The sequence below is a fragment of the Mauremys reevesii genome, linkage group 7 (assembly GCF_016161935.1).
Source record: "Mauremys reevesii isolate NIE-2019 linkage group 7, ASM1616193v1, whole genome shotgun sequence".
NCBI classification, from domain to species: domain Eukaryota; kingdom Metazoa; phylum Chordata; order Testudines; family Geoemydidae; genus Mauremys; species Mauremys reevesii.
In genome coordinates, this window is record NC_052629.1 from 36461346 (window position 1) to 36473568 (window position 12223).

Genomic DNA, 12223 nt, shown 5'->3' on the forward strand with positions numbered 1-12223 from the left:
CAAAACTACAAAATGCATTTAATGGAAAACAGGTGTACACAAGAGTTAAATGTTTAATTCACAGGAGATGGACATAATATATGTAAAATATTATACACATACCTGTGTACACATATATATACACTCACCCACAAACAAAACAAGTACTGATATAATACGTTATAAAGATTTGATTAGTTCGAGATGGCCATAGTACTCAAGAGTGGTGAGACAACAAATACCTTATACTGGCCATTTTAAACAAGTGATGATAAAAACTTCACACCACACGATCATGCACTGTATCTTGTAAATACTACATATATCAGTTACTTGAGAGTGTATATATATATAATTTTAAGTATCTAAAATATTTATATTTATAGTATTCATAAATGGATTATTGACTGGATCCCTCTGTGAAAGGTGTGGCGGTGCTCTTTAATAATTGTTATCACTGTATCTGTATTTGTCACTAGTAAGGTATTTCTTTAACATATATGGAAATAGATAGTTCATCCTAGAGGTGTGTCTGGAGAGCAAAGACTGTGAGAATATCAGAGCCAGCCTTAAGGGCACTAGCCCAGTCTCCAGCGTAGCCCCAAACTCTTTACAACAGGAGAAGTCAGGGCATCCACCATACACATGAGAAAGAACCAGACTGGAAGAGAAACAGACAGAGGCTCACAGACACACAGGAGGATGTATTTTCAACCCTCTCTCGGAGCAGTTCAACCACTCGGGGATTGGATCTCTGGGTGACAGCCTCCATAACACAACCATGTCAATGCAACAGACCTGACTGAGTTTGGCACCTGTAAGTTTCCCTTTGGACACAGAAACAACACCTTCAAAACAAACTATTACTTATTCATTTACCCAACATTATAAAGCACCTGGAGCAAAGGGGAAAAATAATAAAGGCTTATGTTTTGAATATATGAATATTTCCTCTTACCAAACCCTTAATGTTTTCTTTGCATGCTTTGGTACATTTCATACAGTATAATTACCTCCATCCCTGTGCTGGGAGAAGCAGACTGTCCTGCTAGCAGCATGCTCCCTCTGTCTCTGTGGGTCTTCTTGCTTCCCTGACAGTATTTAATTATGCTCTGGTCACTCACACTTAATCCCCTCCCTTTTCTAGGACTGGGGTCTTATTCTAGTTTAGGATCCTCCTTTGATCTTACACTTAACCTCGGGAAGAGTACATCATTCTCAGCTGGAGGGGAGCCAAGAAAGGTGTATCCCACAATAAACAGCTCTCCCATTGTTTCCTCATGGAGTCTTATCTGTGTGATTATTTTGCTTTTCCTGCTTGGTTCCTTTAGAACCCTTTTGATATTAAACAACCAATCACACAGCCACATACACGCACCATATTAATTAAAATTTTTTTTCCAATTTTTCACACAAGCCTTGTATAAAGATCAAGTTTATAAACCTAAGCCATTTTCTGTTTTAAAAAGAATGCCTAAAGTTAAGCTCCTATACCAATATTTAAACATCTACAAATAGTAGCCTGATTTTCAGAAGTGCGGAACCTCCAGCAGGTCTGGGTGTTCAGCAGATAATAACTGATAGGTTGCTCTAGGCACAGGAGGCAGAATGTTAGGTTTGAAGCTTAGACAGAGGAAAGATGATGAATGGAGGAAGCAAAGGGATTGAATGCAGAACGCACAAGTGTCCCTGAGGGAAAACAAGACCAAAGATATATGATAGAAGGGGAGGAAAATGTTGTTGGACATGGTAAGTAAGGATGAGGAGCTTGAACTTGATGCAGCAATATACAGGGAGCCAATGGAGACAGAGCGATATGGACAGATTGGTGGAAGAGGACTTTGATAAGAGATATTTTGGACAAACTGGAGGAGGAAGGGATAGGAGAGACAGTGAGGTCATAGAACAGAAGATTACAGGAATCAAGATGTGAGATAACCAATAGTTTTGACGGTGATTGTTGCAATGGGGACCTGTAAAGAGAGGGTGAATTTTGGAGGAATTAAACAGGAAGAAGCAAGGAAGGACTTTGAGAGCAACTAGCTATATGGAGAAGGCGAAAGAAGAGCTTTTGCCAGATCTTGAGATTTTATTGCAAGTCTTGTGATATTTGTTGTGTTTTTCTAAAAACTCCATCTACTGAAAGGAACAGACTGAAAATCTTAGCAGGTTTCTAGATCCCATGATTGTGGAGGAAAGCTTAAAAATCATGAAGCAAGTGCACCATAATGGCTCAGAAACCAGAAGAGAAAATAAAAAAAAAACTCGTTTTTTTAAATCATGATTTTAAAGCCAGTATTAAGACTTTTTAAGGGCTTGATTCATGATATTGGAATGCTTGGATTTGGCAATACTGAAGAAGAGTCTACAATTTTATAAAATGCTTATAATATACATAATTATAAAATTATCAGTGGGGAAGAAATACCTATGATCTTGTTTCTCCTCTCAATTACACTGGAGTAATAGTAGTATAGTCAGGGGAGCTATCTTGGTATAAAGGTTGTGTAAGTGAGGATAATCTGATTGTATATACCACCAGTGGAGATTTATTATAACGCATGTTTCTCTAGGTGAAGACAGACTGTACAAAAATTAATTTTCATGTATGATGCATATAAATTATGGGTCCTTTTTGACAGTCGTGAAAGTAGTGTTTAACCTGATGGTGGGGCATTGCCCTTAAGCATCCCCTTGTGTCCTGTTGGCTTGCTGCCCTTCTGTCCCCTCTTCCTAGCTCTCCTCCTGGACCTAGCTTGTACTTTGAACAGTCACTCTGCCTCACTTTAACCCAGGAGCCTTCCAGGTCTCCTGCAGCTGGACTGTACATTAGATCAGCTCCAGGGACTCAACCAGCTTCTCCTTCTGTTGGCCCCTCTCCCCGAGTCAGTCTACTTACCTTCATACTTGGGAGGCTTCAGCCTCCTCCTGGTGGTATTCATCTGCCGTGAGGGAGAAGGCAGCATATATGGTGGTCCCCTTCCCAAAGCTCATCCCAATTAGCTGAAAGAGAGGGGAGCCTTGTCCCATATACTCTGCAAGGCTCCTGGTCCTGGGCCATTAAGGAAACAGTAATACTTTTTCTCCCCAAAACACTACTTATTCCTAGAACTCCTTCCCTCTCTAGTCTTCAATCTCCTAGTTCTTAGCATACATCAAACCTCCCAAAATCTACATGACTACTTCATGACTACTTCAAAAGTGTTTTCATTATTGGCATGTGTGAATGTGCAGTTAGTATGTCATGTGGTACTTCTAGGTATATAGAGAAGCTAAGAATTCTTCAATAATAGTTTAAATTATGTAATTATTTATGATGCTGTCAATGTGCAATACTATATATTGCAGGGGTGGCCAAACTTACTGACCCTCTGAGCCACATACAACAATCTTCTGAAGTTGGAGAGCTGGGGAGCACCTGATAAGGCTCGGGACTTCAGCTCCGCGCGAGGTGCATACTGGGACTCGGAGCTTCAGCCCCACAGGAGGCATGCCAAGGCTCAGGGCCTCGGCCCAGCGGGAGGTGCCTGCCAGGTCTAAGGGCTTCAGTCCCACTCTTGTTGAAGCCCAGAGCCCCAGCAGATGTGCCCCATTGGGCTGAAGCCCCCAGACTCCTCTCCCTGCTTGGCAGAAGCCCATACCCCACCACCCCACTGCAAGACAGAGGTCCCGAACTCCCCTCTCCCCCAAAGTCTGGTAGGTGGAGAATGGGGGAACATGGGAGGGTCTGTGAGCAGCATTGTAACAATAAAGGAGCTGCATGTGGCTCACAAGCTACAGTTTGGCCATCCCTGATCTATTGGAAACCAGTTGACCATATAATTTATTCATTTATCTTATTAAAGATAGGCCTGATTGAAAAAAATGCATCAGGCAGGAGTAAGATTATTCCTTAGCTACACACAGTTTGGGTCAGTGGGTATATGTAGACCTATCATCTCTACCGAAATATGGTTCAATTCCTGAAAGTCAATGAATGTAAAATATTTCCAAGTGTCAGGTTTTCAAATGTCAGGATACCAGATGCTATGCAATCAGAAATCAAGCATTACAGTGCTATACTGTGGAGTTTAGCTCTGTAGACTTTAGCCTTTACCCTAGGGTGGGTCAGCTAGTTTGATTTAAAAGCACCCTTAAATTCTGGTCAAAAGCTTGCGTGTGGGACTGAGAAGAGATTTGGGAGCATCACCCAAGGAACAGCCCAGGTTAAATCTGTAGTAAAAACATATGCTAAAGCAAGAGGACTTAAGAATCACATGCTTCTCTGAGAGAAAATTATCTGTTAATAACTCTTAGTTCTAACTGGAAAATTAGGTGAAATTTTTATTTGAACACAGCCTATCTGATTTGTGTCCATTTATCCTGAAATTTCTGATATTTGAACACAGTAACTTGGATAATGGTCAGGGTGACCTAACTGCAGACTGTAACTCAATCTGTCATGGTGCAAATGTAGGACTGTAACTCAATACACCACAAGAAAAAAACGTAGGAAACTTATAAAATCTTCAATCATCATCTAATTAGTAAAAAATAGCATATTCTCTCAGTTCGTGGTACAGCACTTCTAGTTTAAGTAATTTATAACACTAACATGAAATCTTACAATGTCTATGTGGGAGATATACATTTTGGTTTACAGTGGGGGAAATCCCATGTGATGAGAAACAGCTAAAAGGAAGGACCCTCAGATAATTCATTTCAATTATTTGTTTGAAATAGTGCTCCAAAAACTTAGCATATCAGCCTGCATTCTCATACATCTTACTCAATTTGCTGAATAAGCCACTTTCACTCCTTTCCAGATGAAGGCTCTCTAATTCACCAGTGTATATCATTGTGCTTCTTGTGAACTTATTTAAAATACCCAGTAGCAGAGTTTGCAAGCTATAAAGTAGTGCATACCAGCAAAAGAAAAGGCACATTTAAGACCTAAAAAGGTTCCTTTTTGAAGACAAAAGCAAAAATAAAGACTACTACTAAAATTACTGTTTTATTCTCCCCCCCTCCCTTAGAGACTCAAAATAGGGTCTACTTTTGTGTGCTTTATGATGTTCCAGTGGTAACCTATCTTCCCATTATACATTTGAATTTTAAAACTGCACCACCCCACTCTTCTTTCTTCCCCAAAAGAAACCCAGTCACCTGATGGTTATCAAAACAAATGGCATGGGACACCTGTTTCTGTGAACCCTATAATCTCTCAGTTCCCACAAAGGTGGATCAGAGGACTATCACAGAGGAGAGTATGTCCTTGGACTTTGTATATTGTGGGGAGGGCAGGTTTGGCTGGGGATGGTCAATCAGTGCTTTAGCTCTTTTTCCTATCAGCCCATGGAAAAATTGGGGAAACTTGTTCCTATCTGTCCAAAAGGGAGAGGGAGAGTGTTAAATGGCACAGTGTAAGTCCCCCACAATAAAGAAAAAGGGGGTGTCTCCATGAACTCATTCTTGAACTGCATTCATCCAGGGCCAGAAGAGACCATGGACAATTAAGACAATCTGATGCAAGGGAGGAGAAGGGGCAGGCTACAACCTTAAACACAACAAAATAAAGAGTAGGTGTACGACACCAAGACAACACAAATTTCTCTGTGCAGAAAAGTTCATATTTAGCTTTGAGAGGAAACTCACCCTAGTTGCCATCCCCTGACAATTTTTATACTGCACTACAAAGTTTTGTCAACCATTCTCCCTATCTGATACAGTTATGCTGGCAAAAACCCCAGGTGCAGGGGTTCTGGAACAATTGGTATAGTGGGGGTGCTGAGAGCCATTGAACCAAACTGTGAACCCTGTATAGGATGGAAACCACCCCCAGCACCGCTAGTTCCTGCACCTATGCCCCAAGGCGGACACAGTTATGCAGAAATCAAAGTGCTTTTGTGGGCCTACCTAATGTCATTCAAGGAAGCAATGTTATTATGCCGACAAAACTCCTGTCGGAATAAGCTACATCAACAATATGGGACTCTGTCAGTATATCTGTACCAGCAAAGCATTTGTAATGTAGACAAAGACTTAGTTTGTGGTTGTGCCTGTGAATAAGAGCCAAGGATTACTATTATTATCTTCCCTAGCTATTCCTCAGCAGAATTGAAATACAGTCTAACTGAGGGTGTGGATAAGCATCTTCCATATTTTCCTTCCTTGACTGCTTCCTTATTTTCACTGTATGAAGCATAAGATTGTCAATCTAATCTAAATAAATAACAATATAGTTAACAATACAAAATGGAATAAAATACCAGAACTGCAATAAAAATGTTGTTGAGTAGAACAATATCTACCAACTACAACATGAATCTTTTATTGTGTTTCAGCTTTCCCACTTTCTCTGCCTGATCCTAATACAATGGCTGACTATGAATGATAGCAAGATTAGCAGATACCAACCAAGTAGGATGGAATAGAGGATGCGTGGTCGATCAGAAGGAGGCTGGATGTTTTTGTCCTGATCTATAGCTTCTATTGGTGGAGTGACATTGATGGGGTTCACTCGTGTCTGAAATGAAAATTAAGGAAATTAGAGCTGATAAATTACAAAGTCTGCTTGCAGTTCTTCAGATTTAGTACAAAAACATTTTGCTACAGTGGACATTTACATGAATGCTGAAGAAATAATGTGCATGCATGTAAATATATAATGCAATAATAAGGACACATCTTTTGTGAAATGTAAAATTAACTATGCAAAACTGAAAACTTCGCGGGTGAAAAATTTGGAACACAGAACATATGTCTCTACTGTGTTTTTCTTTAAAGAAACCATATTATCTTAAAAATAATATAGCCTGATAAAGTCCCCAATTCTGCAAATATGTACATACTGAACTTTACTACTGAGAGTAGTCCCATTGATATGGGATTACCCATAGTAATCAAGTTAAGCCCATATGTAAGTGTTTGCAGGACCAAAGTAAAAAAGAATACCTTCATCAATATCATGTCAGATATTAATTAGCTTCTAAATTATTGCTGTTGAATACATTAATACTTCAAAATATGCAGAAAATTAATACAAACTCATTTTGTGAAACATTATGAATTCAAATGCCAACAATATGAATAATATATGTGCCCAGAACAAAATTCAAACCAATGCTTAGGTACCATGATGCATGCATTTGAAATATTTCTGATAGACAGATATTTCCTTGTAAAAAAGTCATGTATATTATCCAGACACTCAGTGGCCTAGTGAACTGACACAGGAGTGGAAGGTAGGCACTCCCAAATTCCACTCCTGAGTCTGACAACCTGTTATTCAACCTTTGTTGACTCTGTTTCCTCATCTGTAAAATGTGAACAGTAATATTTAGTTATACCAGAGAATTATTCTCAAGATTAGCTAAAGACTTCAGTGCTTAAAATGGCAAAAACATAATACAGTAAAAATCTAGCTGGGTCATTGAGAGGAGCACTTTAAGCACCTTTTCCATCACGCAAGCTACTTCTCTCTACTTCCTGGACACCACAATCAGCTTCCACAATAGAACTGTACAGAAAACCACATACAAGAAACCCACAGATCACGACACCTACATTCCTAGATCCTGTGCACCCCAAACACACCAAGAAATCTTATCTACAGCCAGGCACTCAGATACCACAGAGTATGTTCCAAAGACATAGTCCGGGATATACACCTTAACACATTTAAAACAACCTTTACTGAACAAGGACACTCCACCAGAGAAGTAGATTGCATCATGTAATGGGCCACTCAAACACCCCAAGAGAACCTTCCTCAATGCAGAAATAAAACCCCCTCTGACCGCACACCCATAATTGTTACCTACCACCCCACACTGGAACCCATAAAAGATATAATCAAACAACTACAACCCATATACGATGGGGACCCCATTCTGAATGAAATCTTTCCTTAACCCCCACTTCTTCCCTTCAAATAACCCCCAACTCTTCCAAGCACATCATCAGAAGTAAGCTCCCCACAGACCAGGGCAGACCAACTCAAAGCAGCACCAGACCCTGCCAAAACAACAGATGTAAAACCTGCAGACATATCTCCATTGCAACAATGTTCAACACCCCCCTACAACACATTTTTTAAGATCCATGGATCCTACATATGCCAATCACATGTAGTGTACCTCATCCAGTGCATTAAATGCCTCAAAAACAACTATGTGGGTGAAACCAGAAAATCACTATGCTCCCAAATGAACTCTCAGAGGAAAATGATAAAAGACAAAAACACCACATCACCTGTGGGAAAACACTTCTCACAAAGTGAAAAGAATGAGGAGTACTTGTGGCACCTTAGAAACTAACAAATTTATTTGAGCATAAGCTTTCATGGGCTAAAGCCCACTTCATCAGATGCAATGCAGTGGAAAATACAGTAGGAAGTGTATGTGTATATCTATCTATCTATACACACCTCTACCCCAATAGAACACGACCCAATATAACACGAATTCAGATATAACGCAGTAAAGCAGCGGGGGGGGCCAGGCCCTTTTAAGCGACACCCAAGCCCCGCTGCTTTACCGCGTTATATCCGATTTCGTGTGGAGCCCTGGGCCCTTTAAATCACCACCCGAGCCCGGCTGCCGGAGCCCTGGGGCCCCAGGGATTTAAAGGGCCAGAGGCTCTGGCCACTGCGAGGAGCCCCGCGCCCTTTAAATCCCCACCTAAGCCCAGCTGCCAGAGCTCCAGCGGTGATTTAAAGGGCCCACGGCTCCCCACAGCCGCTGGAGCACCGGGCCCTTTAAATCCCTGCCAGGGCTCTGGCAGCCAGGCTCAGGCGGTGATTTAAAGGGACTGGGGATCCCGCAGTGGCTGGAGCACTGGGCCCTTTAAATCACTGCAGGGGAAGCCGGCCCAACTCAAAATATACCCTGAGCACGTGGGCACGACCTACCATCCAGACATCTGGGAAAGAATTTTCAGTAGTAACTCAGAGCCCTCCCCATCTACTGTTCTATCACCAGCCATTAGAGATATTTTCTGCTACCATTCACAGAATAGATATTTGCTGCTAGCAGTTGCATTTTGCTGGGATGCCGGGAGTTCCTTTCCCCGACATGAAGAGCAGCTCTATGTGGCTCGAAAGCTTGTCTCTCTCACTAACAGAATTTGGTCCAATAAAAGATATTTCCTCACCCACCTTGTCTCTATAGTAACCTGGGACCAAGACGGCTATAACTACACTGATCCCAGATTATGATTCACTCCCTCTCATCCTCACTTGACACTTTCTTTCAGACCATTAGACAGCAATAGCAACAACAGATATGGTGGGGGGCAGTGAGAGGCGTGTAACTAACTTTTTTGGGGAAGCAGAACTTGCATCTTTGCTAGAGATGGACCTCTTAAGGTTGCTGTAACTCATTCATGAATAATGACGTGAGCAATCCCATTTATTTCAATGGAACTAATCATTTGCTTAAGTGTTTGCAGGATCAAGCCCTATGTTATGCTGTTAACTTGTTTCAATTAAAAAATCAGAAGTCATTATTTCCATAGGAAGCAAAGAAAACTGGAATGGATATGTTTCAGTGACATATGGGACTGTACCTGCACTAACTTTTCTCCAACCTAAATTCCCACTGAATTTCAACTGAATACAATATTCTTAATTTCCTGTGTTAACCTGTTGTGCATCTTTATTGAGCATAGCATTCCAGCTGTAGAAAAGAACTAGGAATACTGTACAAAGATGGCTTTAAGTCTGTGACATGTAGTTAAGTTGCATATGGTTCCCTCTCATTCTACTTACTGTCATTATAAATTACTTACTGGTTGCTCTGACATTAAATTGAGAGGTTCTATAGCTGTCTCTTAGTCTCAAAAAGATGGTAAGGACCACTCTGCCTGTATAAATAGATCATAATAAAGCACTTTGAAATTCACCAAGATGAAGGCTCTATAACCATTTAAGACATCATTATAGATAGTACAGTAATATATTTAAGGTTGCCTGACAGTTTCCATTATAAAACACTGTTTTCAGTTGTCTAAAACTTTGCCAAACTTTAACCAATCAGTGTGAAATTTTCTATGCCTTGGCACCTGCCTCAGGCTGAATTTTCTGGAAAAAATCCATCAGCAAACAAGAATCTGGTCAATTCTGAAAACAAGGGTAAGGAAAACAATTACCATATAAACTCGTTCATAAGCTGACTTTTTTTTAGTAAAAAAGGAAACACCAGAGAAGGGGGTTGGCTTATGAATGGGTACAGGGAGGGAAATGTGGGACACATCCCCTCCCCCCAAAAGAGGCAGCACAGCTAGCAGAGCCAGAAGGGAAGAGGCAGGGCCAGAGTCTCTTGGCTTCTGGCCACGCTGCTCTCCCCCCAGCCTCCAAAGCAGCTGCAGCAATGCTGCTCGGCCCCACCCCCCAGAGCAGGCTGTGACTGCACTGCCTGGCCCGCCGGAGCATGCTGCGGCCGTGCCACCTGGACCATCCTGCTGGAACACGCTGCGGCTGCGCCTCCCGGTCTGGCTCACCAGAGCAGGCTGCAGCCATGCTGCCCAGCCTGCCAGAGCAGCTCCAGCCAGGCCAGAGACATCCTCCCCCGGCCCTCCCCAGATAACGTGGGAAGGGATGGGATGGGGAGAGTGTGGGGGGTCCCAGGTAAGGGGTGGGGTCATGCGGGCGGGGGGGGGTCACAGGGGTTACTCCCCTAAGCTCTAGCTTTTCCCCCCCAAAAAATTTCCCCACCAGTTGCTGTCCTGGCCCATCAAGGTAAGCAGCTGGTGCACCGGGACACTTTGTTTACTTGCGTTTACCGCCATGCCTGCGGACGCGAGGTAAACAGACCATCTCGGTCCACCAGCAGCTTATCCTGATGGCCCAGGAGCCAAAGTTTGCTGACCCCTGAATTATAGGGTCGGCTTATGAACGGGTCATAAATTTTTTTCCATTTTTACTTATCCATCTTGGGTGGGGGGGGGGTCAGCTTATAAACAAACCGGCTTATGACTGAGTACATACAGTACAATGTTTTTCTCATGTTAAATAAATCTCCCCATTTTTTCTGAGATTCATAGATTTTAAGGCCAAGGGGGACCACTAGGATCATCTAATTGGACATCCAAAGTAAGACAAGTTAAAGAACCACACCCACTAATTTCTGCATCGAGTGGGGATAGAAGCTAATTCTCCAGGACAGCACTCAACTACCTAAACCACAAGACCATTCTTCTCCTGAAATCGCCTGCCTCATTAGTTATACATCTTCCATCTTCTGCAACAAATGAGGCAGGGGATGCTACAGACAACAGCTACATTAACTACACATCCAAGACTCATCCTGTGAACTCAGTGAGGCAGGATCCTGGGTAAAAAATGTGATCATGTAATTAAAGACAATACAATAATGCACACGCAGAGAAGTTATTAAGCAACCTTAATTCTAGCAATTCCTAATTCCTGAGTGCATGACTTCTCAACATTGATGCTATTTTAATATAGCTGTTTGTATGCATGAATATATACTGGTTGGCTTTAGGGCAACAATACTGGGGAGGTTGGGAGGGAAGTGAATATGTTCTGAAATTCTGTTATGATGCACAAAGTCAAAACCCTGAGGGCAATACGCACAATACAAGGGACTTTTTTAACCAAATATGATCCTGTTTTTAACATTGCTATTGTCATTGGAGAGAGTGAAACTATTTTTTATTAGACTTTTAGATTTTTTCCCATATTTTATACACATAAGGTCTTCAGTGCATAACGACTTCCCCATACAGGTTAGGTAAGTTAGGCCTGGTATACACTAAGGGGAGGGGGGTCGAACTAAGGTACGCAAGTTCAGCTACACGAATAGCATAGCTGAACTCGAACTAAGGTAGTTCGAGTTCAAGTACTCACCCGTCCAGACGCCGTGGGATCGAAATCCGCGGCTCCCCCGTCGACTCCGCCACCGCCGTTCGCGGTGGTGGAGTTCCGGAGTTGACGGGAGCGCGTTCAGAGTTCGATATATCGCGTCTAGATTAAATGCGATATATCGAACTCCGAGAAGTCGAACGCTAGCCGCCGACCCGGACGGTAAGTATAGACGTACCCTTAGTGTAAGCGCTCTCAGTGCATTACCTGTGCATACTACATTTGTGATGGTTAGAATGACATCTTGGTTTTAGATAGTTAACATTATTTTAATATAAATCCTTGACCTGCATTTACGTAATCTCTAATTTTCTTCTTTGATGCAGCCTCTGGTTTTTGCTCTAATAATTTATATAACCCCAAAGCATCATGCTACAAATA

At 42.0% G+C, this 12223-nt stretch overlaps 1 protein-coding gene across 21 annotated transcripts in view; it reads right to left on the minus strand.

The window, feature by feature from the left end:
- PCDH15 (protocadherin related 15) overlaps positions 1-12223 on the minus strand; it is a 790091-nt gene that overhangs the window by 377580 nt on the left and 400288 nt on the right. For 18 of the 21 annotated variants that reach the window (XM_039547294.1, XM_039547276.1, XM_039547275.1 and 15 more), the window contains one exon: positions 6376-6484. In XM_039547294.1, the coding sequence (XP_039403228.1) occupies positions 6376-6484 (109 nt within the window). Of the gene's footprint in view, positions 1-6375; positions 6485-9747; positions 9823-12223 lie in introns of all 21 variants that reach the window. The other 3 variants (XM_039547290.1, XM_039547292.1, XM_039547291.1) reach the window with 1 other exon arrangement.